The sequence below is a fragment of the Lolium rigidum genome, chromosome 3, assembly GCF_022539505.1.
Source record: "Lolium rigidum isolate FL_2022 chromosome 3, APGP_CSIRO_Lrig_0.1, whole genome shotgun sequence".
Lineage (NCBI taxonomy): Eukaryota > Viridiplantae > Streptophyta > Magnoliopsida > Poales > Poaceae > Lolium > Lolium rigidum.
Genome location: NC_061510.1, coordinates 164,612,293 through 164,638,276, shown reverse-complemented (window position 1 = coordinate 164,638,276; position 25,984 = coordinate 164,612,293). Strand labels below are relative to the sequence as shown.

General features: G+C 44.6%; 1 protein-coding gene and 1 pseudogene across 1 annotated transcript; one reads left to right on the top strand and one right to left on the bottom strand.

Annotated features, from left to right (window-relative positions):
- Positions 1-180: 180 nt before the first annotated feature.
- LOC124695767 lies at positions 181-19,541 on the top strand (annotated as a pseudogene).
- A 2,000-nt stretch (positions 19,542-21,541) lies between these two features.
- On the bottom strand, positions 21,542-23,360 carry LOC124695765 (glycine-rich cell wall structural protein 1.8-like). The gene is made up of 3 exons (XM_047228582.1): positions 23,255-23,360; positions 22,559-22,640; positions 21,542-22,443 (listed from the first exon to the last, which is right to left on the bottom strand). Exons 2-3 carry the CDS (start codon positions 22,638-22,640, stop codon positions 21,542-21,544), a joined length of 984 nt encoding a protein of 327 aa, XP_047084538.1. The 5' UTR covers positions 23,255-23,360.
- Positions 23,361-25,984: the final 2,624 nt, after the last annotated feature.

Sequence of the window (25,984 nt, the reverse complement as noted above, 5' to 3'; positions counted from 1 at the left end):
CACTAGTCAATCTGACGAACTGCCGTACGAAACAACCTAACAATAGAATATTCATACCTAGCACGGCAAGGCTACTACAAAAACGATGTGCACACAATAATTCCAAAGGCAGGCAAGCAACAAAGCCAAACTCATCAGGAGTCAGTAACAGAGTGAGAAGCTAATCTAAGGGAAGCTAAAATGGCCACCATCAGAGCTCTAGCCACCATGGTCGTCTTCCTCCTGGTCACGCTCTCCATGTCTCACATCGCCTCCTCACTTCGCCCCGGCCTCGGCGTCTGCCGCGCCAGCGGCTATCTCCCAGGCAAGTCCGGCCACTGCGAGAAGAGTAATGACCCAGACTGCTGCGAGGACGGTAAGAGATACCCACAGTACCATTGCTCGCCGCCGGTCACCTCGACCACCAAAGCCGTCCTTACACTCAACAGCTTTGAGAAGGGCAAGGATGGTGGTGGTCCGTCGGAGTGTGACAAATCCTACCACAGCGACAAGGAGCTGGTCGTCGCACTCTCCACCGGCTGGTTCAAGAACATGGCACGCTGCGGCCACCGCATCAAGATCACCGCCAACGGCAACTCCGTGTACGCTAAGGTTGTGGACGAGTGCGACTCTGTCTATGGCTGTGACAACGAGCACAACTACGAGCCGCCGTGCGCCAATAACATTGTCGACGCCTCGCCAGCTGTGTGGAACGCCCTGGGGCTCGACCAGAACGTCGGTATGGAGGATATCACCTGGTCAGAGGATTAAACAGGACAGCTGTAGAGCACGCAAACAAGAGCAGTCAGCACGAGATATAAAAGCATGTACAGAGTTACTGCAGGAAGATACATTGTCCATGTAAATATGATGTCGCTTTAATATATAATTTCCATTAAATAACTTAGAGGGACTTCTAGTACGTTATCAGAAAAGAGGGATTACACATATACCATGTCTCGCTGATTTTGGGAAGTACGTTCACCAGGTAATCTATTGAACTACTTTGCAATGCATGGACAAACCTCAAACTTCCAATGCCTTTATCTTAAAATGAAATTAGTGACTCTACGCAGGGTGTAAAAAATCAAGACATCTTGTGACAAGGCGCAATCACGGAAAACTTTTCATAGACAGCAACAATTAAAGAAGTTTTGAAGACCAATGCACGTGATGCTCTTTTGACTACTCCAGCTTCTATGTATGTGGCACTGGCAGTATAGATATCAAGTAACATGTTCTAAAAGTTGAAGTGACTCAAACACCTCGAAGTCTCGAACTATAACAGCACAAGGAAATTATTTGGAACAATAGAAAGATATGCGAATAGAATTGAAAGAGCTGGGAGGAAAACAAAAGAAGCAGGTCTAGTATAAATCCAGAAACATGCACCACGAAATCTTTTTTCGAAAAAACGCAAAGGACCTTTGTGTTTCATTTCAATGAAAAGAAAGAGTTTGGGTTACATCCTCCTAGGAGGGAGATTACAGGGATTAGACCAAAAATCAGCGCACGTCCCAAGTGGGAGGCAGAACTACTCTAAGCCCTTGTGCACCAGCCCGCGCCCAGAGCCTGCCTTCCTCCTTGATCCTTGTCACCAGAGAGCGGACAGATGGCTGGGCGCCTTCGAAGACGCAGTCATTTCTATGCTTCCATGTCATCCAGGGGATCAGGAGGGTGGTGCTGGCCAGGCCTTTGCGCATAGGGCTGGGGGTGTCTTGCTTTGCTTTGCGCCACCATTCCATGAGGGATAGCTCGTCGTCAGGTGGCCTAGCTGTCATTCTGAGCCAGACAATAATTTCATGCCACACCTGCCTGGTAAAGGGGCATTCCAGCATCAAGTGCCGCATCGACTCAGGTGCTTGATCACAGAGGAGGCATCTGGAATGGTGAGGCAGCCCATGGCGAGCCAGACGCTCCGCGGTCCAACATCTGTCAAGGTTGGCCAACCAATGGAAAAAAATTCAACTTGGGCGGCGCCCATGTTTTCCAAATCAGCTTCCATAAACAAGTGGTTGATCCATGGAAGGTAGATAGGTAGCATGAATTGGCCGTATAGGTGCCAGAGGTGGTCCATATCCAAACGAGCTGGTCAGGCTGGGTGTTCAGAGTGGTGTTCTGAATCTTCTGCCATAGCTGAAGGTACTGCCCAACTTCATGTATGCCGAGCACTCCCTGGATGTCTAGGGCCCAGCTATTCCCTTGGATACCATTGTGGACCATCCTGAGCTTTCTTCTCCTCTTGGGTATGCAGTTGTACAGGAGCGGCGCGATTTCATGAACGGCTTGTCCGCTGATCCAGCGGTCCTCCCAGAACAGCGCTTTGTGGCCATTGCCAACATTCATGGAAGTGGAGGCGAAAAATAGCGCGCACTCATCTGCCGAGAACTGCAGGTCAAGGCCACTCTAGGCACGGCTGTCATCAGTGAGTGATAGCCAAAGCCATCTCATTCTCAAGGCGAGGCCAGCACGCTTGAGGTCATGGACACCCAGGCCTCCAAGGGAGATGGGCCGGCAGACACGTTTCCAATTGACGTGACAGTGGCCGCCATTGGCAGCTGCACGACCAGCCCACAAGAATCCGCGCTCAATCTTCTCCATTGCCTTCAGGGATTTCTTCGGTGGTGCAAAGACCAAGAGCTGGTGAACCGAGATTGCACTGAGGACGGACTTAACCATGGCGAGGCGGACAGATTTCTTCATAAGGCCAGCCTTCCATGTTGGTAGCCGCCCAGCAATGTTGTCGATGACTGTCAGATAATCGGATCACCTTTTCAGTATAACTGTTACAGTCTTCCATTACATCTTTGTGCTAAAGTACTTGATAGCATCTAATACATGAACGAACTAACTGAAAGCAGGACACACATGTTGCATTTCTTGGGCCAAAATATTTTCCTCTGTAATGCACTCAAATTTCCATTTATTTTATTTTTCTTCTATTAGTCTCTCTGTTAAAATGGCCAGCCTTCTCAGTTCCATCAAAATTCTTTCCTTTTTTTAGAGTAGAACTGTAGAACAACACAAATTTACAAAAAAAACATAAGATGCTAGTTTCAATTGGTAAAATGAGCTACTCGCAATTTTTCAAATATCAATCTATTCAAAATAATACTTAATAATACCAAAGCTAGTAGAGATTAATATTGTGATTCACCTTATTTCAATTTTCACCATTCACAGGGGAACATGTGATCACGATGAATCAACTACACATCAATTTGCTTGCTCAGAAACTAACATTGGAGTTGACAAACCAGGAAAAAGAGACAGTATGTTATGTGCCCATTAAACCAGTGGTATAGTTCAGTGACAAACACACACAGTGGCATAGGAATCGCTGAATTGTTTTGCTCAGAGCACTATGTGATCACTTGGTCTGATGTGTGAGTGGCACCATTACATGTCGTGCTACTCTACACTTAAGGGTATACAAAAGGGAACTGTATGTTCCTTACTTATATAAAGCATATGGTGTGTGTGATGCTACTGTCGGTGATATTTTCTAGTTGAAGAAAAATAATCTATTTGTAATTTACGAAAACTATGGGTGTTACTGTATTTTCATTAAATTGCACCTTAACATAATGCACCAGTATGTGTGTGATGCTACTCTTAGTGATGAGGCAGCTGCTAACAACTCGTTATTTTCCCAAAGCTATGAGTAATACTATAATGCCATTAAGTTACTCCATAATTACAACCAGTATTTTGTATGTAAGTTGGTGATGCACAAATATTTTGTATGTTAGCAAGTTGGTAATGTAATTGATCTTGTGCCGTGAAAGCTCATTTAGTTTTCAGATATTTGAACAGTTTGGCTATTTGAAACAAAAGTTAATTTGAAGGAGAACCACGCAACACCAGGTCAAATTTTGGGTATTACAGATGCTCCCTCCATTTTGGTATTACAATGCCCTGAGTATTTTGAGTGTAAGGTTGAACATGAATTTGATTATTAAAATATGAGTTATATTCTATAATAAAAATATATCATTGATTCACATTTCAAAGAAGTTTTTAAATTCAATTGTGTATACTTTTTTATGGCATTTAACTCGCATTTGTCTGTTCACCTTCATGATCAAAGTTCGTATCAAAATAGAGGGGGCATAGTACAAGGAAATGAAGCGAGTACATCCTTGGACACCTGCCCAAACTTGTTCTTAGTCTAACAAGCATCAGAGTAGCCAATTGCCTATACCCTTCTCTGCACTAGTTACAAGTTTACAACAACTAGTAGCTGAAACTGACGAAAGAATATCAATGCATCTGGACGCTACAGGTATCACCAGTTAGTATACTAGAAGTCTAATCGGTTATAGTTATACCATTAATTTTGTTGGTGCACCTACAATATCGGGGATCCAGCTGTGGTTAACCGCAGCTGGATCCCCGATAACCGCAGCTGGATCCCCGATATTGTAGGTGCACCGAGCGTCCTAGCACTGTGGCAATACGTCCAGCTATGGGGTAGACTCAGGGACATCCAACTATTGGGGGACGCGGACAGGTTGGTTTGGCGTTGGACGACGGATGGACAGTATTCAGCTGGATCCTGCTATGACACCCTTTTCCAGGGGGCAATCATCTCAGGGTCCTGGAAGCTCATCTGGAAATCCTGGGCGCCACCAAGGGTGAAATTCTTTATCTGGTTGGCCTGCCTCGACAGGTGTTGGACGGGTGAGAGACTGGCACGGCGGGGGCTGCCGCACGCGCCGAGATGCCCGTTGTGCGATCAGTCTACCGAGACCATGAGGCACCTTCTTACAGGATGTTCCTTCTCCAGGACAGTGTGGTTTGAAGTCCTATCGTGGATCCGATCCACCTCAGGCCCACCCACGGCTGAGGGTGACTTCGCGGAGTGGTGGTCGCTGGTGGTGCGGACCGCCCCTCACCAGCTGCGCAAGGGCACGTCGTCGGTTATCATGCTCACGGCATGGTGGATTTGGAAACACCGGAACGCGGCGGTCTTTGACAATGCGCGACCTTCGGTGGCATCCGTGTTTAACGACATCGCTGCCGACGCGAGGCTTTGGGCGGACGCGGGAGCCCGGGGTGTGCGCCAGCTACTCCCCTAGTCTAGGTTTTTCCTTTTTCTTGGGTCGAGTTGTACGGCGTGGTGTGTCCATCCCTCGGACTTGTATATAAACTCTTCTTTATCTATCAATGCATCGAAACGCAAGGCTTTTGCGTTTTCGCGAAAAAAAAATTAATTTTGTTGGCCCACCTAGCATGCCAATCGACCAGACAACTATTTGGCCCGGCATTAGAAGTTAAAACTCATTTGAAACAGTACGAACACATCAAGATCATCTATTTAATCTAAACATCGCAGTGCTAGCCTCAATTTTTTCCTTCTATTAAGAACAGGTAGTTTCCTATAGGATCATTTCTTCTGTTTGTTTCCTTTCAAATGAAATTCCATGAAGATTAGCTTAGCATCTGTATCTTCTATATTCTATTAAAGAAGCGACAGGATACCCTAAAATTAAGTCTTTTGCCGCAGCACATTCCAGTTCTTTTTCGAACAAACGCCTCCAAAGTGTGGATTTTACTAGAAAGCCAAATAGGCAAGAAAAATACAAGTACATTCCAGTTTCCGGGAGGATTTTTATCCACTGCTCAAATATCAGCCCATGCTATTCATCTGGTTCTGTTGATAAATCTGATAATCCAGTTCTCAAGTACTGATATTTAGATAAAACAATGCATCTGTGGAAGAGAATAAATATATATTTCCTTGAAAAATGCCCCTTATAGTGAAGATTATACTGTAGGATCCTTCATTACTTATCTAACCATCTAGGAGACTCATCAGCCATGCATGGACAACGCTAACTTTTGACACCTCTATCTGATAATGGCATTAGTAGTGAAACCAAATAGAACGTATCAAAATCAAGATAGCTGCCAACAATTCACCACTTCAAAATGGATATTTATAGATCATGGAAATTAAAGAGTTTTTAAAAATCACTGAGTGTTTTTGCAGTGGAACGGCACAAACTTAGCAAACCCATAAGGAGTTCGGTTTTGGTAAGTAAAATAAAGTACTTGTCATTTTCCAACTATTTCTTCTACTTGAAATACGTATCGCTAATATAAAAAACTAGTAGAGGGGGGCATTGGAATCCACATTAGAAAATATTACAACCTCCATGATTCCATCTCCAACGGATACAGGGAAATATGTGTATGGTAACGGAACACCATCTCTACGCAAGTAGACATAAAATTTCATGCTAAGAAACAAACATTTGGGCTGAAGAACCAAGAGAATGGACACCACGTAACATGTAAAGTTAAACCAGTGGCATAGATCTGGAAAAAATCTAGTGGCATTGTAGTTGCTGAAATAGTTTTCCTGTAGCTCTATAAAACGCCATGTCAAATATGTGGTCAGAATTTGTATCCGATTAAAGAAAACATCCACCACTTCCAGTGCCAGTCGCCCTCTACTCAAACAAATTAGCAGTGTGCTTAGGAATGTACTGAACTACTGATGCCGACTGGTACTGCAAAAATATGAATTAACTCGGTGCAGGCAATTCCTGCCCGCATCTGTTACAATCGAGATGCACAATAAACGAAGAACGAAAAATAAAACACTGCAGGGGACACGAGATTTTAACGTGGAAAACCCTTGCAACACACAAGGAAAAAACCACGGACGCCAGCCAGCAAAACTTCACTATTTCGGTGGTGTTTACAAACGCCGTGGGTGTACAATGATGCGACGAACCCTAGCGGCGGCTTACAGGGAAAATATATAGACGGTGGCAACGATCCGTACCCGGCGACGGGCCTCGCTCCGCTCGTCAGAAGTTAGCCTCTTCTTGGAATTTGGATCACAATATAACAAACTCCACCTTGAGACAAATTCCTTGTAGCATGAACTTCAACAATCACCTGAATCAACAAAGAAAACACTTGCTGGCGCCAATAGCCACTTGGGCTAAACAAGTTATACCAACCAAGCTTGAGCAAAGCTCAAACTTGGACACAGAGACAGGCTTAGTCATCATATCAGCGAGGATTATCATGAGTACTAATCTTGCATACCTTCACTTTACCTTTTGCAACCACATCTCTGATTGCGTGGTACTTAATATCAATGTGCTTTGTCCTCTCATGGAACATCTGATCTTTAGTAAGATAAATAGCACTTTGACTGTCACTGAACAACTTAATGCAAGAATTATCTCCACAAAACTCAGCATATAAACCTTTCAGCCAAACAGCCTCTTTACCTGCCTCAGCAATAGCCATGTACTCAGCCTCAGTAGTAGATTGTGCAACGAGCATCCCGCAAAGTAGCCTTCCAGCTAACAAGCACATCCACCAACGAGTAAACACATAACCTGTGAGGGACCTTCTCTTATCCAAATCGCCGAGCATAATCTGAATCCACGTATCCGGCGAGCCCCTCACCAATCCTGCCAAACCTCAAGCAAGCTTTTGATGTGCCGCGAAGGTACACGAAAATCCACCGAACAACTTTCCAATGTTCTTTACCAGGATTAGCCATGTATCGACCGACCAAACTCATAGCATATGACAGATCGGGACGTGAACAAACCATGGCATACATCAAGGAACCAACGAGCACTAGAATAGGGAACTCGAGACATGTACTCAATATCATCTTCAGAGCTAGGACATTGCAAAGCTGACAACTTGAAATGAGAAGCAATAGGAGTAGTAACTGACTTTGCATCATTCATATTAAAACGATGAAGAACTTTCTCAATGTACTTTTCCTGTCTAAGAAACAACAAACTAGACTTTCTGTCCCTTTTAATTTCCATGCCTAGTATTTTCTTAGCAGGACCAAGATCCTTCATCTCAAACTCACTACTTAATTGATTCTTTAAAATAGTGATCTCTTTCATGCTCTTGGCAGCAATCAACATATCATCAACATATAGCAGCAAATAAATAGGTGATCCATTAACAAATTTGATATACACACAACTATCATACCGAGATCTCTCAAAACCATGTGTAAGCATAAATGAATCAAACCTTTTATACCAATCGTCGTGGCGATCTGTTTCGAGACCATAAAGGGACCGCTTTAATTTGCAAACAAGATCCTCCTTTCCGGGCACAACATAACCTTCGAGGTTGGTCCATATATATCTCCTCCTCCAACTCACCATGCGAAAAGCAGTCTTTACATCTAGCTGCTCAAGCTCAAGATCATGCATAGCAACAATACCAAAGAAAGCACGAATAGAACTATGCTTCACAACCGGGGAGAATACATCATTATAATCAACACCTAGAATTTGACTGAAACCTTTTGCTACTAACCTTGCCTTAAACCGTGGAGGCTCATTAGGAGACAAACCTTCCTTTCTTTTAAATATCCACTTGCAGCGGACAGCCTTCTTTTGTTTAGGCAAGTGCACAACATCCCATGTGCCATTCTTCTCGAGCGATGGCATCTCTTCTTGCATCGCACCTACCCACTTCTCTTTATCAACCGAAGCAATGGCTTCAGTATATGTAGCTGGTTCAATATCATGCTCCACCTGTTCAGCACAACTCAAAGCATAATCAACAATATCACATTCTTGAATTAATCGGGTAGGAGGTGCAATATTTCTCCTAGGGCGGTCAGCAGCAATAGACCGTCCTTGTCGCTGAACAATAGGTGGTGAAGGTGGAACATCATTATCATCATTGTTGGTTTCAGGAACCATATTTTCATTCTCCTCTGCGTGCTCCACCTACACGCCAATTCTGTGCTGCTCATCATCACAAACATCAGGAGAATCAATAGCATCAGAAATATCGATAGACGGACTATCATTAAACATAACCGCCTCATTAAAAACGACATTCCTGCTCAACACAATTTTCTTAGTTTCAGGATTCCATAATCTATATGCCTTAACTCCACGAACCATAACCAAGGAAGATGCACTTAACAACCCTTGGCTCCAACTTTCCATTATCAACATGAGCGTAAGCGAGTGCAACCAAAAACTCTCAAATCTGAATAATCAGCGAGCGAACCAGACCATACCTCAATTGGAGTTTTCTTATCAAGTGGAACGAGAAGGTGACCCGTTGATGAGATAACATGCGGTGGAGGCTGCTTCAGCCAAAAACTTTTATGCATCTTTGCATTAGACAACATGCAGCGAGCCCTCGAAATAATGGTCCTGTTCATGCGTTCAGCCACGCCATTCTGTTGAGGGGTGTACGGAATGGTATGATGTCTTACCATCCCATCATTGCTGCAAAACTCATCAAATTCATTTGAAAAAAATTCCATACCATTGTCGATACGGAGTATCTTAACCTTCTTTTCGGTTTGGGTTTCTACCATAACTTTCCACTTCTTAAAAGCATTAAAAACATCAGATTTATGTTTCGGGAAATATGGCCACACTTTCCTTGAGTAATCATCAATAATAGTAAGCATGTAATTAGCACCACCATTAGAAGTTCTACGGGACGGACCCCAAACATCAGCGTGTACATAATCTAAAATGCCTTTGGTGGTATGAACGGAAGCATTAAATTTTACTCTTTTATGCTTACCAAAGATGTAGTGCTTCGATACGTCTCCGACGTATCGATAATTTCTTATGTTCTATGCCATATTATTGATGATACCTACATGTTTTATGCACACTTTATGTCATATTCGTGCATTTTCCGGAACTAACCTATTAACAAGATGCCGAAGTGCCGGTTCTCTGTTTTCTGCTGTTTTTGGTTTCGAAATCCTAGTAACGAAATATTCTCGGAATTGGACGAAACGAAGACCCAGGTTCCTATTTTCACCGGAAGCATCCAGAACACCCGGAAAGGACCAGAGGGGGGGCACTGGGCCCCCAGACCATAGGCCGGCGCGGCCCAGGCCCTGGCCGCGCCGCCCTATGGTATGGCCCCCTCGTCTGGCCCCCGACTCTGCCCTTCCGCCTACTTAAAGCCTCCGTCGCGAAACCCCTGATGCGAAAAACCACGATACGGAAAACCTTACTGAGACGCCGCCGCCGCCGATCCCATCTCGGGGGATTCGGAGATCTCCTCCGGCACCCTGCCGGAGAGGGGATTCATCTCCGGAGGACTCTACACCGCCATGGTCGCCTCCGGAGTGATGAGTGAGTAGTTCACCCCTGGACTATGGGTCCATAGCAGTAGCTAGATGGTTGTCTTCTCCTCATTGTGCTTCATTGTTGGATCTTGTGAGCTGCCTAACATGATCAAGATCATCTATCTGTAATACTCTATGTTGTGTTTGTCGGGATCCGATGGATAGAGAATACCATGTCATGTTAATTATCAAGTTATTATACATGTTTTGTTTATGATCTTGCATGCTCTCCGTTTCTACTAGAGGCTCTGGCCAAGTTTTTACTTTTAACTCCAAGAGGGAGTATTTATGCTCGATAGTGGGTTCATGCCTGCATTGACACTGGGACAGAGTGATGAAAGTTCTAAGGTTGTGTTGTGCTTGTTGCCACTAGGGATAAAACATTGGCGCTATGTCCGAGGATGTAGTTGTTGATTACATTACGCACCATACTTAATGCAATTGTCTGTTGCTTTGCAACTTAATACTTGGAGGGGGTTCGGATGATAACCTCGAAGGTGGACTTTTAGGCATAGATGCGGTTGGATGGCGGTCTATGTACTTTGTCGTAATGCCCAATTAAATCTCACTATACTTATCATGTCATGTATGTGCATTGTTATGCCCTCTCTATTTGTCAATTGCCCGACTGTAATTTGTTCACCCAACATGCTTTTATCTTATGGGAGAGACACCTCTAGTGAACTGTGGACCCCGGTCAATTCTTTTAATACCGAAATACAAATCTGCTGCAATACTTGTTTCTATCGTTTTCTCTCGCAAACAATCATCTTCCACACAATACGGTTAATCCTTTGTTACAGCAAGCCGGTGAGATTGACAACCTCAGCTGTTTCGTTGGGGCAAAGTACTTTGGTTGTGTTGTGCGGGTTCCACGTTGGCGCCGGAATCTCCGGTGTTGCGCCGCACTACATCCCGCCGCCATCAACCTTCAACGTGCTTCTTGACTCCTACTGGTTCGATTAAACCTTGGTTTCTAACTGAGGGAAACTTGCCGCTGTGCGCATCACACCTTCCTCTTGGGGTTCCCAACGGACGTGTCAACTACACGCATCAAGCAAATTTCTGGCGCCGTTGCCGGGGAGATCAAGACACGCTGCAAGGGGCGTCTCCACTTCTCAATCTCTTTACTTTGTTTTTGTCTTGCTTTATTTTATTTACTACTTTGTTTGCTGCATTATATCAAAACACAAAAAAATTAGTTGCTAGCTTTACTTTATTTGCTGTCTTGCACTCTATATTAAAAATACAAAAAAAATATATTTAGTTACTTTTGTTACCATGTCTAGCTCTGAACCTGTTACTTCTTCACCTGAAGAATTAGTCTTCACTTTTAAACAAGGGGATGAGGAGAGTTTTAAGGATGCTTGGTCTAGAATTTTTACTTCTTATCGTGAAACTGAACCTCAAATGACTCTAAGTTTGCTCCTTAGTAATTTTTATTTTGGTCTTATGGTTCGCTATAGATATGCTTTGGATACTTTAGTGGGAGGAGATTTCCTCCATTGCAATGGGGATCAAGCTTTTAATACCATAAAGAAGTTGGTTGCATCACATGATTCAGCTAATAATTTTGATTCAGCCCTTATCAGCATTCATAATAGATTAAATACTCTTGAGACAAGTGCATCTCGCTTAAATGAAAATTATGGATACATTCGTAACCGTCTTGATCAAGTTTTAGTGAACTCTGAGCTTTCATTGTGGGATCCTGCTGTTAAAATTGTTATCGGTGATCGAACTCTTCATGCCTACTGTGATATTATGTATGAATTTTGCCTTATACCTGAAAGCATTTATAAATCTTTGAAACTTTGGGGAGTCGATGAAGGAGGAGAAGAAATAACTCTCATTGATAACTCTATTATAATTCCTAAGGGAGTAGCTGCAGGTGTGCATACAACTATACTTGGAAGAACAATATCCATTGATGATTATCTTGTTATTGAAACAGGAAAAATCATACTCGGGAGATCCCTGTTGAAACTATTGGGAGCAGTCATTGATGTGGGAGAAGGCACTCTGAAATTCACCTCTATACCAGGGGGAAATCATATATTTCCTAAACCAAAGGGAAAGAAAAACAATAAGAAAGGTAAGGGTAAAGCCCAAGGTAAGGTTGACGCACCACCCTTCGATAACACTTGAGAAACACTTTCTGCGCCTAGCTGAAAGGCGTTAAAGAAAAGCGCTTATGGGAGACAACCCATGTTTTTACTACAGTATTTTTGTTTTATATTTGTGTCTTGAAAGTTGTTTACTACTGTAGCAACCTCTCCTTATCTTAGTTTTGAGTTTTGTTGTGCCAAGTAAAGTCTTTGATAGAAAAGTAAGTACTAGATTTGGATTACTGTGCAGTTCCAGATTTCTTTGTTGTCACGAATCTGGGTCTATCTCCCTGTAGGTAGCTCAGAAAATTACGCCAATTTACGAGCATGATCCTCAGATATGTACGCAACTTTCATTCAATTTGAGCATTTTCGTTTGAGCAAGTCTGGTGGCCTAATAAAATCCATCTTTACGGACTGTTCTGTTTTGACAGATTCTGTCTTTTATTTCGCATTGCCTCTTTTGCTATGTTGGATGAATTTCTTTGATCCACTAATGTCCAGTAGCTTTATGCAATGTCCAGAAGTGTTAATAATGATTGTGTCACCTCTGAACATGTGAATTTTTATTATGCACTAACCCTCTAATGAGTTGTTTCGAGTTTGATGTGGAGGAAGTTTTCAAGGATCAAGAGAGGAGTATGATGCAATATGATCAAGGAGAGTGAAAGCTCTAAGCTTGGGGATGCCCCGGTGGTTCACCCCTGCATATATTAAGAAGACTCAAGCGTCTAAGCTTGGGGATGCCCAAGGCATCCCCTTCTTCATCGACAACATTATCAGGTTCCTCCCCTGAAACTATATTTTTATTCCATCACATCTTATGTACTTTGCTTGGAGCGTCGGTTTGTTTTTGTTTTTTGTTTGTTTGAATAAAATGGATCCTAGCATTCACTTTATGGGAGAGAGACACGCTCCGCTGTAGCATATGGACAAATATGTCCTTAGGCTCTACTCATAGTATTCATGGCGAAGTTTCATCTTCGTTAAATTGTTATATGGTTGGAATTGGAAAATGATACATGTAGTAACTCTAAAATGTCTTGGATAATTTGATACTTGGCAATTGTTGTGCTCATGTTTAAGCTCTTGCATCATATACTTTGCACCCATTAATGAAGAAATACTTAGAGCTTGCTAATTTGGTTTGCATATTTGGTTTCTCTAGAGTCTAGATAACATCTAGTATTGAGTTTTGAACAACAAGGAAGACGGTATGGAGTCTTATAATGTTTACCATATGTCTTTTATGTGAGTTTTGCTGTACCGTTCATCCTTGTGTTTGTTTCAAATAACCTTGCTAGCCTAAACCTTGTATCGAGAGGGAATACTTCTCATGCATAAAATACTTGAGCCAACCACTATGCCATTTGTGTCCACCATACCTACCTACTACATGGTATTTATCCGCCATTCCAAAGTAAATTGCTTGAGTGCTACCTTTAAAATTCCATCATTCACCTTTGCAATATATAGCTCATGGGACAAATAGCTTAAAAACTATTGTGGTATTGAATATGTACTTATGCACTTTATCTCTTATTAAGTTGCTTGTTGAGCGATAACCATGTTTATGGGGACGCCATCAACTATTCTTTGTTGGATATCATGTGAGTTGCTATGCATGTCCGTCTTGTCTGAAGCAAGAGAGATCTACCACCTTCATGGTTGGAGCATGCATATTGTTAGAGAAGAACTTTGGGCCGCTAACTAAAGCCATGATTCATGGTGGAAGTTTCAGTTTGGACATATATCCTCAATCTCATATGAGAATAATAATTGTTGCCACATGCTTATGCATTTAAGAGGAGTCCATTATCTGTTGTCCATGTTGTCCCGGTATGGATGTCTAAGTTGAGAATAATCAAAAGCGAGAAATCCAAAATGCGAGCTTTCTCCTTAGACCTTTGTACGGGCGGCATGGAGGTACCCCATTGTGACACTTGGTCAAAACATGTGCATTGCAAAGATCCGGTAGTCCAAGCTAATTAGGACAAGGTGCGGGCACTATTAGTATACTATGCATGAGACTTGCAACTTGTAAGATATAATGTACATAACTCATATGCTTTATTACTACCGTTGACAAAATTGTTTCATGTTTTCAAAATAAAAGCTCTAGCACAAATATAGCAATCGATGCTTTCCTCTTTGAAGGACCATTCTCTTTACTTTTATGTTGAGTCAGTTCACCTATATCTCTCCACCTCAAGAAGCAAACACTTGTGTGAAGCTGTGCATTGATTCCTACATACTTGCATATTGTACTTGTTATATTACTCTATGTTGACAATTATCCATGAGATATACATGTTACAAGTTGAAAGCAACCGCTGAAACTTAATCTTCCTTTGTGTTGCTTCAATGCCTTTACTTTGATTTATTGCTTTATGAGTTAACTCTTATGCAAGACTTATTAATACTTGTCTTGAAGTACTATTCATGAAAAGTCTTTGCTATATGATTCACTTGTTTTCTCATGTCATTACCATTGTTTTGATCGCTGCATCCACTACATATGTTTACAAATAGTATGATCAAGGTTATGATGGCATATTACTTCAGAAATTATCTTTGTTATCGTTTTACCTGCTCGGGACGAGCAGAACTAAGCTTGGGGATGCTTGATACGTCTCCGACGTATCGATAATTTCTTATGTTCTATGCCATATTATTGATGATACCTACATGTTTTATGCACACTTTATGTCATATTCGTGCATTTTACGGAACTAACCTATTAACAAGATGCCGAAGTGCCGGTTCTCGTTTTCTCGCTGTTTTTGGTTTCAGAAATCCTAGTAACGAAATATTCTCGGAATTGGACGAAACGAAGACCCGGGTTCCTATTTTCACCGGAAGCATCCAGAACACCCGGAAAGGACCGAGAGGGGGGCCTTGGGCCCCCGGACCATAGGCCGGCGCGGCCCAGGCCCCGGCCGCGCCGCCCTATGGTATGGCCCCCTCGTCCGGCCCCCGGCTCCGCCCTTCCGCCTACTTAAAGCCTCCGTCGCGAAACCCCTGATGCGAAAAACCACGATACGGAAAACCTTACTGAGACGCCGCCGCCGCCGATCCCATCTCGGGGGATTCTGGAGATCTCCTCCGGCACCCTGCCGGAGGGGGGATTCATCTCCCGGAGGACTCTACACCGCCATGGTCGCCTCCGGAGTGATGAGTGAGTAGTTCACCCCTGGACTATGGGTCCATAGCAGTAGCTAGATGGTTGTCTTCTCCTCATTGTGCTTCATTGTTGGATCTTGTGAGCTGCCTAACATGATCAAGATCATCTATCCGTAATACTCTATGTTGTGTTTGTCGGGATCCGATGGATAGAGAATACCATGTCATGTTAATTATCAAGTTATTATACATGTGTTGTTTATGATCTTGCATGCTCTCCGTTTCTAGTAGAGGCTCTGGCCAAGTTTTTACTTTTAACTCCAAGAGGGAGTATTTATGCTCGATAGTGGGTTCATGCTCGCATTGACACCGGGACAGATGACGAGAAAGTTCTAAGGTTGTGTTGTGCTTGTTGCCACTAGGGATAAAACATTGGCGCTATGTCCGAGGATGTAGTTGTTGATTACATTACACACCATACTTAATGCAATTGTGCTGTTGCTTTGCAACTTAATACCGGAGGGGTTCGGATGATAACCTCGAAGGTGGACTTTTTAGGCATAGATGCGGTTGGATGGCGGTCTATGTACTTTGTCGTAATGCCCAATTAAATCTCACTATACTTATCATGTCATGTATGTGCATTGTTATGCCCTCTCTATTTGTCAATTGCCCGACCGTAATTTGTTCACCCAACATGCTTTTATCTTATGGGAGAGACACCTCTAGTGAACTGTGGACCCCGGTCCATTCTTTTAATACTTGAAATACAAATCTCGTCGCAATACTTGTTTTACTTGTTTTCTCTCGCAAACAATCATCTTCCACACAATACGGTTAATCCTTTGTTACAGCAAGCCGGTGAGATTGACAACCTCATCTGTTTCGTTGGGGCAAAGTACTTTGGTTGTGTTGTGCGAGGTTCCACGTTGGCGCCGGAATCTCCGGTGTTGCGCCGCACTACATCCCGCCGCCATCAACCTTCAACGTGCTTCTTGACTCCTACTGGTTCGATTAAACCTTGGTTTCTAACTGAGGGAAACTTTCCGCTGTGCGCATCACACCTTCCTCTTGGGGTTCTCAACGGACGTGTCAACTACACGCATCATGCTCACAGAACTCAAGCTTACCTAAATCGCAGCCATCAATTAGCTCTCTCTTTGCCAATTCTGCCATGCCAAGCTCACTCATATGTCCAAGACGCTTATGCCAAAGGTTAGTCTTACTAGATTCATCGGAACTAACGAGCGACAGCAATACCAGGCAAAGTGCTACCTCTAAGGACATATAATTTCGCAGAATTCATATCACCAATCATAATAATGAGAGAACCTGATGATACCTTCAAAAGTTTGTTCCCACCTTTGTACTTGTACCCGTCACAATCAAGGGTACTCAAAGAGATCAAATTCCTCGCCATGGAGGGTATGTGTTTCACTCCTCGTCAACGTGCGTGTCATCCCATCATGGGTCTTGATCCGAACAGAACCAATGCCAACAATGCTGCACTTGGTTGTCATTCCCCACACGCACAAAATCTCCACTCGCACGGACTCATAAGAACTGAACCAATCTTTGTTACAACAAATATGAAACGAACATGCGTATCAAGAATCCATTCATCATCACGTGAAACACATGCAGCCAAGACAGCTAAGCAATCTCCATCGGAACTATCACTACCATCATTACCAGCAACAACGACAGCCTCACCTTTACCGGTGACAACGGCAGACCTTACCATTACCATCATTATTTTTCGGTTGGTAAGTTCCGTTTCTTTTCTCCTTGTTCGCAGCCTTCCAACAACCATCAATATTGTGGTTAGATTTCTTACAATACCTGCAGAACTTGTCACGTCCTTTGGACTTTGAGCGACCTCTGTCGCCCTTGCTCTTATCTCTCGTTGTTGTGGTAGTAGTTATCTCAGCTGCTCAGGCCTGCCACGGACCTCTAATGCCTCCGCCTTTGAGGACGAACTTTCAGCCTGCACCATAGATTTCATTTTCTCCTTTTGTTGGAGAGCATCATAAACTTCCGCGAGAGTTAGTTTGTCGCGGCTCAATAATATGGTGTCACGAAAATTACTGAAAGAATTAGGCAGCGAGCATAAAAGAAGAAGACCTAAATCCTCATCCTCATACTTAACTTCTATAGACTGCAAATCGAAACAATCTCTTTCCAGGAAGATAGGTGATTCATTACCGAACCTCCCTCTTGCAACTTATGCGAGAACAGCTTCATCTTCACGTGCAATCTGCCCGTGAGATCCTTGGACAAACGAGATCTCCTCTAGTTTGACCCATAACTCGGCGGTGGTTTTCTCCCGCAACACTTCCTGCAGAATATTATTGGACGAGATGGAGTTGAATCAACGATAAAGCCTTACGGTCTTTTCGCTTCTCCGCATCGGTCAGGTATCCTTCGCTTTCTCGCCGAAAGCATCGATCGCTTCATCCAGATCTGAAGATTGGGCGAGAATCGCCCTCATCTTCACTTGCCACAAAGCAAATCTCGTGGTGTAGTCCAGCTGCGGTAGATCGAACTTCAGAGACGACATCTCGTAAACCCTAGATCCAAAGAACACGGGCTCTGATACCACTTGTTACAATCGAGATGCACAATAAACGAAGAACGAAAAATAAAACACTGCAGGGGACACGAGATTTTAACGTGGAAAACCCTTGCAACACACAAGGGAAAAACCACGGGCGCCAGCCAGCAAAACTTCACTATTTCGGTGGTGTTTACAAACGCCGTGGGTGTACAATGATGCGACGAACCCTAGCGGCGGCTTACAGGGAAAATATATAGACGGTGGCAACGATCCGTACCCGGCGACGGGCCTCGCTCCGCTCGTCAGAAGTTAGCCTCTTCTTGGAATTTGGATCACAATATAACAGCATCTGTACGAGATAAACCGTGCTATCGTTTGGGCACACAGGGATAGTCGCACATGTTCATTAGCATTTGAATGGGCAATCGAACACCTACCAAATAAGTAAATCTAGAGCTGGAGGGTAAGCAACACACAGAATGCGAACTGACCGACGACCCGCTAGGCCGGAGCCCGGCAGGCAAGTGCCGATGATGCAGAAGGAACATCGGTAGGACGGCGACGCCGCGGCGGTAGCCTGCGGCTTAGGTCTCCGGCCTCCCTGCTCCGGCCGCGACTCCGCGAGGGGAGCGACGGGGAGTCACCGGGTTCGGTGGAGAGCTTTTTTTTTATAGAATCTGGTGTGGCCTTCTGGAAAATGGAAAATGAGAGAAGACAAGAGTATGGGCTGGAAGAGAAATGGCCGAGGCGGGTAATGGATACGCCGATACGGTCTAACATGCTTAGACTATTAATGAAGGGCTCTAACGGCGATTCGGCCCATGTAAATAATTTATTATTCAACGAGATAACCGTCCTTAACGGCACGACAAATCGCCAGCCAAGTCCGTGCAGTCTAATCTCTCATCTGAACATACCAACGGATTGCCGTGGCAGACACCAAATCCATGTCCACACTTCACACCTAGTGGCAACTGGCAACACAACTATCCAATAAAAGCACATACATGGCGAGCACCCAACAATCAAGCCAAAGCAAAATAAAGTTTTCAGGAATACTGTGAGAAGGACTGTCTAAGGCAAGCAAAGATGGCTACTGCTTCAACCGCAACTACCGTGGCACTCTTCTTCCTGGTTGCCCTCTCGGCTTCGCATGTTGCATCGTCCCTTCGGCCCAGCTTGGGCGTGTGTTACGCCAGTGGTTATCTCCCAGGAAAGGTTGGCAAATGCGAAAGGAGCAATGACCCGGACTGTTGCGAGGATGGCAAAAGGTACCCACAGTACCACTGCTCGCCACGGGTTACTGCAGCCACGAAGGCCGTCCTCACACTCAACAGTTTCGAGAAGGGCAAGGACGGCGGTGGGCCCTCGGAGTGTGATAAGGCCTACCACAGTGACAAGGAAATGGTTGTTGCGCTCTCCACGGGTTGGTTCAAGAAGATGGCTCGTTGCGGACACAAAATCAAGATCACCGCCAATGGTAAGTCCGTGTATGCTAAGGTGGTGGACGAGTGTGACTCTGTGTACGGTTGCGACGGTGAGCATAACTATGAGCCCCCTTGTGACAACAACATCGTTGATGCTTCACCAGCAGTGTGGAACGCCCTCGGTAGATCAGAATGTTGGTATGGAGGATATCACCTGGTCGGAACAGTAAATACCAATGCCTTTGTGTATTACCCTTTGATCACACGCGGTTGATATGTGTACCCGAGTAGTGTAACATGTATATGTTGTATGTGTGTCATACTGCCATTAGAATGTGGTGTTGTATGTGTGTCATACTGCCATTAGAATGTGGTGTTGTATGTGTGCCATTAGAATGTGGTATACATGACATTTGGTACTATTTTATGGCAACACAACTATGAGAATATGGATCTAGACAACGAAGAAATATAGTAAGTGCATGTGCCTATTGTGTGACTGGTGCTTAAGAGGGAACTAGTTTTGTAAAAAAATGTTATCATGGGTACTAAGAGTTGGTTGGCTGGTCTTATCAAAGAATAGGTTGTCACATTGTGCTATGAGGTCCTTAGGATGCACTTTGCATGTGTTCCTCCCACCTCACATTACCAAGGTCCCTTAGATTTTGTTAGATTCTAAACATACAAGAATAGAGAAAATGTACAACTGTAACATGCCTAATTTATCCTACATGATTAAGCTTACACCAAAATTTGTTTGACCGTGTCATAAAAAAATATACAAATAGTTATTTTCATAAAGTTTGAGTCAACAAAAAGAAATATGTATGGGTAAACTTAAGAGGGGAAGAAGCAGAGATTCTATGGGATCCAATCCTAGAATCAAACATCCCACGTAGAAAGGCTTAATATGAATTTTTGTCTTTGGAAATCCCCATAAGACATGTTTGTTAAAATAGGCCATAGCATTTATACAACCACACACAATAAAATAACTACAAAACAATCTTAAATTTAGAATAAGATAAAAAAATATGATGACCAAAAACAGCAGCGTAGAAGCCACCTCATCTACATCATGTGGAATATTTAAGAAGAAAGGGAATGTCACGCCACATCTTCAATAGCACATGAATGACATCAAGGTGGCTCACTCTCCTTCGAGGACATCATCATAGGGGCATATGCCATTATTCCATCCGAACCCCAAAGTCTCATGCAAATACAAAAGTGGAGCGTGTGTGTATTGTATAGGAGTTTTTGGCATGTCTCCTTTGAAAACATAACTACCTTTTTTCATATTCACCATTCTTCGTAATGAAAGAGAAAAATGCTTGTTGGTCACTCTAAAAAAGCTTAAATGTCTATGACATTTTTTCGCGGTCCTTAAATGTGCCTTTGCCTCTTTGTTTTCCTACCACAACACAATTATTGTAGGGTACCATAGACCTTTCTGCTCATAGTTTAAAGTTTTTTTCCCCTTTTGTAAGTTTCCCCTCTTGTGTCTTTCGGCACCCTCACCCTATTACCCCTCCTGCAATTGGCATTGCCGCTATCAAAACACTACTTCGCTCCGCTCACGCCTTGATGCCATCGTCGACCCCTCACCCACCCCGTAGCAGCGCTATTTGCTCGGTTACCGTGCTCTCTGAGCTCTTGCACATCGCGAACGTGTTGGCCTCGTAGTGTCGCCGTCCAGTTATGGATGTGAACCTCACATGGAAATCTGAGTTTTCTTATGTGAAGTGGTGAATGGCTTGTACAAGAATTGGTTCACAAATACTCACATAGTGATCCACATAATTCCATTTTACATACTGTATTTCTACATCCACAAATCAGATCAAAGCACAGTAAAAGAAGAGCGCATACAGTAGAGAGGAGATAGTTAGAGCGAAGTACTACCCAGCATTCTCATATAGTTATATGTTTGCTTAACTTTACATCGGAGGATCGAACAAACTATCCTGATAACATGTCATATCTATACACGAAAGAACACATACGCTACAAACTGGCAACGGCCAGCGCCCAGCGACACGATGAAGCTGTGCGCACGATCATATTCACACACCCTGACACCAAGCAGCCACCCAAGAAAAGTAGAAGAAAACCAAGGTAACGTAATACTAGTCGCAGACTAAGTATAGATGGTTTTTCATGCGTGCTCTGCTCTGCTCACCAAAGCATGGTTGGCCATCTGATTCTGATCCGTGTTGAGTTCATCACATCACATGACGCTGCACCCGGCGCTGGGCTCCTCCTCGTAGCAGTACTGCGGCTGGTACGGATTCCTACCGTACGCACCGCCGCCGTACGCGCCGTACCCGCCGTGGTCGTACACGGGCCCGCCGTAGTACCCTCCGGCTGGTGGCGCCCCGCCGTATCCGTACGCCGGCGCGCCGTACCCGTACGACGGTGCAGGCGGCGGCACCGGCCAGATGGACGGCGTGGACAAAGCCTGCGGCATCATCGTCATGCTCGGCCCCATCGGCGCCGGCATCCGCATCGGCGCCATCGCCGCCATCGACGCTCCCTGCTGGGGGCGCGGGGCCTCGTTCCGTGCCATAGCAGTGTTGGTGGTGAACACCCTCGGCTTCTCGCCGGCGTGCCCGTGTCCGTGACCGTGACCCTTACTGCCGTGGTCGTTGCCGTGACCCTTGCCGTGGTGGGCGGGCAGGTCGAATTCGTCGTCGTCGTCGTCGTCCATGTCGAACTTGACGTGCTTGGTCTTGTCCGGCTTCCCGCCGCCGCCACCGTGGCCACCGCCCTGGCCATGACCCTGCTGGCCACCGCCGCCACCGTGGCCGCCTACGTGGGCTTGAACCTGCTGGCCGCCGCCGTAGCCCTGGCCATGACCCTGCTGGCCGCCGTGGCCTTGACCATGGCCTTTCTGGCCTCCATGGCCATGTCCTTCCTTCTGGCCGTGGCTGTCCTTCCCGGGATTCTTGGGCGCCGCCTTGCCGGCGCCGGGCATCATCATCTGGTTCCCTCTGGCGACCTGTATGTCGGTGATGACCTTTCCTGCGCTGGAACAGAGCCTGTCTGAGACCTCCTCGGCGTCGAACGACCCCGCCACCGTCACCACGTTGTTCTTCTCGTCGTACGAGATCATCTTGATGTTCTCTCTGTCTGATTAACACATAAATAAAGTTATACTTAATCGAGTAATCCACTTATCTTTTCAGTTACAGTCTGCTACGCTAGCATGTACTAAATTAACAGGCGAGATTCTGGGGCAACTAACCTTGGAGCTTGCAGAGGACCTTTCTGATCTTCTTGTAGCACTTGTCGCACTCAAGGTCGACTCTCATGACGATGGTCGACATCTGACAAGAGAACATCCAAGTGAAAAAGACTCGTGAGTCCAAATCTCAATTTGTGTTGTTTCATTCCCTAATGAACTTGTTGGTTCTAATTTATTCAGTAGCAACAAATGACATCAGGGACAAGGACTTGACAGAATCTTGTATGGAATTCTTTGTTTTTTTTCTCAGAGAAGCGGAGGATGATGAGTGAACTAGAATCCTAATTGCTGCTCTGGGGATATTAGCTACTTTTCCGACATATCTCCGAATCAACGACTATAGAGCTAGGTAGTTGGCCAATTTATAGTTTAATAAAGAGAAAACGAAGGAATATCTTGTTGCCTTGATCTCTACTTCACGTCTCCTACTTTGAAGGACAGAGTAGGAAGCGTAGTCGGCACTCGGCACACCATGTGAACAAACTTGCTGGTAAGGGTAAGTGAGAAGTGCAAACAGCAGGGTGAAAGAATCGTAGAAGAGGGAACGCATATACTTTTCGCAGTAGCGGAATGTAAGAGCTGCAAATTAACTGATACGCATAGACGTGTGGCAACCAGGAAGAAGTAGAAAAAATGATCTTGACGAGAAACGAACAGGGAGAGACGAAGGATGAAGAGAGTCGGCCGTCGTCTTACCTTTCTCTGCCCTTGGTGTTCCAAGGTTTTGCCACCTTCAATTCGCTTGCTAGCGGCGAGAGCAGGAGCTAGCCGATCGAGAGGCCGGCAGGAGGAAGAAGAGATAAGGAAGGAAGCACGACGAGAAGGAGTGAGGGTCCGGCGGTGGGTGGCAGCACTGCTTTTAAACTGGCTGGTGGCACGATTGAGCTAGCTAGCACCCAGTGACGCGCATGATTAAGCTAGCGCAGTGATGCCACGCTCTCCCGCGGATCATTGCCCTACGCCACCAGAAAATAGGGGAGGGAGCGGCCACGTGGGCCATCCTCGCCACCCACACGTAACAACTGCTGCACCGCTATCCTGGCCCAGCGCGTACCCAAGTGTGTCGGCGTCGGCGAGCTCCCGTGAGATAAGCTTCACAGGGTTTAACTAATCACTTCTGCTTGGTACACCCCTCCGAGAACGTCACTAGCGCACCAGATCACGAGCATTGTGATGTTAGATTTAGACTTGAAACCACGTCAACAAATACGAAAATCATTGGCAAAAAAACAAATACGAAAGTTGACTACATACTAGGAGATCCATGATATCCAAGTCTACGTGCCCTTCGCCGGTGCTATACGCACCACCAAAACGAGAATAGAGTAGGAAGAACCTTATTTGAACTTTAAAATGTGTAGCGCACTACTGCCTCACCATGTAGAAGGCAATTTTGAAAAAGAAAAACAAGAACCCTCATATCGACGAGGGTTTACACGGTATGCCACACCTCCAAGGTCACAGAGCAATCAGAGGCAATGAAGTGGGGAAATCCTATATGGCTTTACTTTTAGGATAGCCTATCTTATCTAGGACAATACGAACCCATATGATCCAATTAAATATGTACTATACGTGTATGTATTCATATACATGTGAAATTTGTACATCATGAACATCATGAGCTCATCCTCGTTGTTCATGTCCATGGTCGTCTTCCTTCGTGTGCACAAATAGAATGATTGGAGGGTTAGACAAATAGCTATTTGTGTTACCAGGGTTTAAAAAGGATTTGGGGCACGAGAATAGTAAACCTAGATAAATATGGATTCATAGAGACCTAGATCAATACTAGTACTCCTTAACAACAACCATGGTGGTCAACAACTTCTCCTTCCAATTTCATCAATTCTAATGCATTCTCCTCTTTGACTTCTACGGGAAAATTGTTTAGAATTCAAAGGGAGAACTCATTCATGAAATTACTTCTATGCTTCATTGCCCTTATTGCTCAAATCGAACCGGCGCCCAAAATGATGACAAGGGAAAGTGTTGGGCCGCAGAGACAGGACGGTGACGACATTTTGTGCAGAATCAGGCGGTGGCCTGGTCCTTTTGTGGTGCGATGTAGGTTCGGCTAGGAAGAGCCCCTCCTCCTCCCCCTCTTCTGAGCGGCCCTAGGAGAGGGGACCGCGGGAGTGCACGGCCGATTTCTTCAACCCGAGTGACGACGAAGATCTCTATATAGGTGTAGACGGAAGATGATCGATGGGAAAGGAGACAAGTAGGATCGTCGTCGTGGCCACCTTTGTGCAGGTGAACAAAAAAATATTTGTCTTATTAGTTTTTATACCTACGGACGTACGAGTATGGATCACGGCGAGCTAATAAAGTATAGTTTGATTAATAACTAATTAGTAGTAAAAGACTAGTTTACTTGTTTGGGTTTGAAAGGGGTGTACTGAAGCAGGGCTCATAAGTAATTAGTTCAGGTATTTTCAACCACAATAATTAACTTAGGTTCCTACTACACGGAAGTGGAACTTACTCGGCGCTTCACCTTAAGTACTCCCTACATACCTGGTCAAATAGAGGTTTTGAAGATATACCGAGATATTAGGCTAAATTATGTATTAACTACCCCCAATTTACTCCCCTAGGTGCATCCCTTTCTCCAAAAAATTCTCCCGGCTAATCCCTCTTCCCACAATTTACTCTCCATTTTGTTGCATGCCGTGAACCAATCTGAAGTAGTGAACTAACCAATGCATAGAGGGAAGGAGGAAGAGAGAGCGGTCATGCATGCGCTAACCGTGGGCCTAAGAAACTCCTTCGGCTTCGTAACATATTAACCGCAAAAAACAAGGCTACATTCCTACATCAACCATCGCCAATGAGGAACCTAGGTCCCAGCGCTGACCTAATTTAGCCTAATAATTCGGTATGGAGGGAATAATAGTATTATATATTAGTCCGTTCCGAATTGTAATAGGGAGTATGTTTTATCTTTTTCAAATTGCATGTATGTAGACGGTATTTCAGTTAATTTGCAGCGGGTAGTGCGTCAGCGAGGTCCCTTTTGCTTGCGAGTTTCCATGGGCCGAAGAAGCCGCGTTCCTTTCGGTTTGAGGAATTTTGGGTGGGCATTCCCGGTTTCTTTGAGGTTATCATTAAGGCTTGGGCCGAGCCTTGTTACCATTCGGACCCCTACCATATCCAGCAAGATCACCCTCACCGGCAAGCGCCTCATGCTTTGGAGTAGGGGCCTCTTCTCCAACGCAAAGATCCAACTTCACATGGCCCTCCACGTCGTTTTGCATCTCGACTTGGCCATGGAGAATCGACAACTCTCCCGGAAGAAAGGGATATTCGTGCCCGTCTAAAAAGAAGGGTGGTTGGTTTGGCGGCCCTTGAGAGTAGGAAGAAACAAAGGGCAAGAATAAGTAATCTCCGTCATGGTGACGCAAACACCAAGTTCTTTCATTG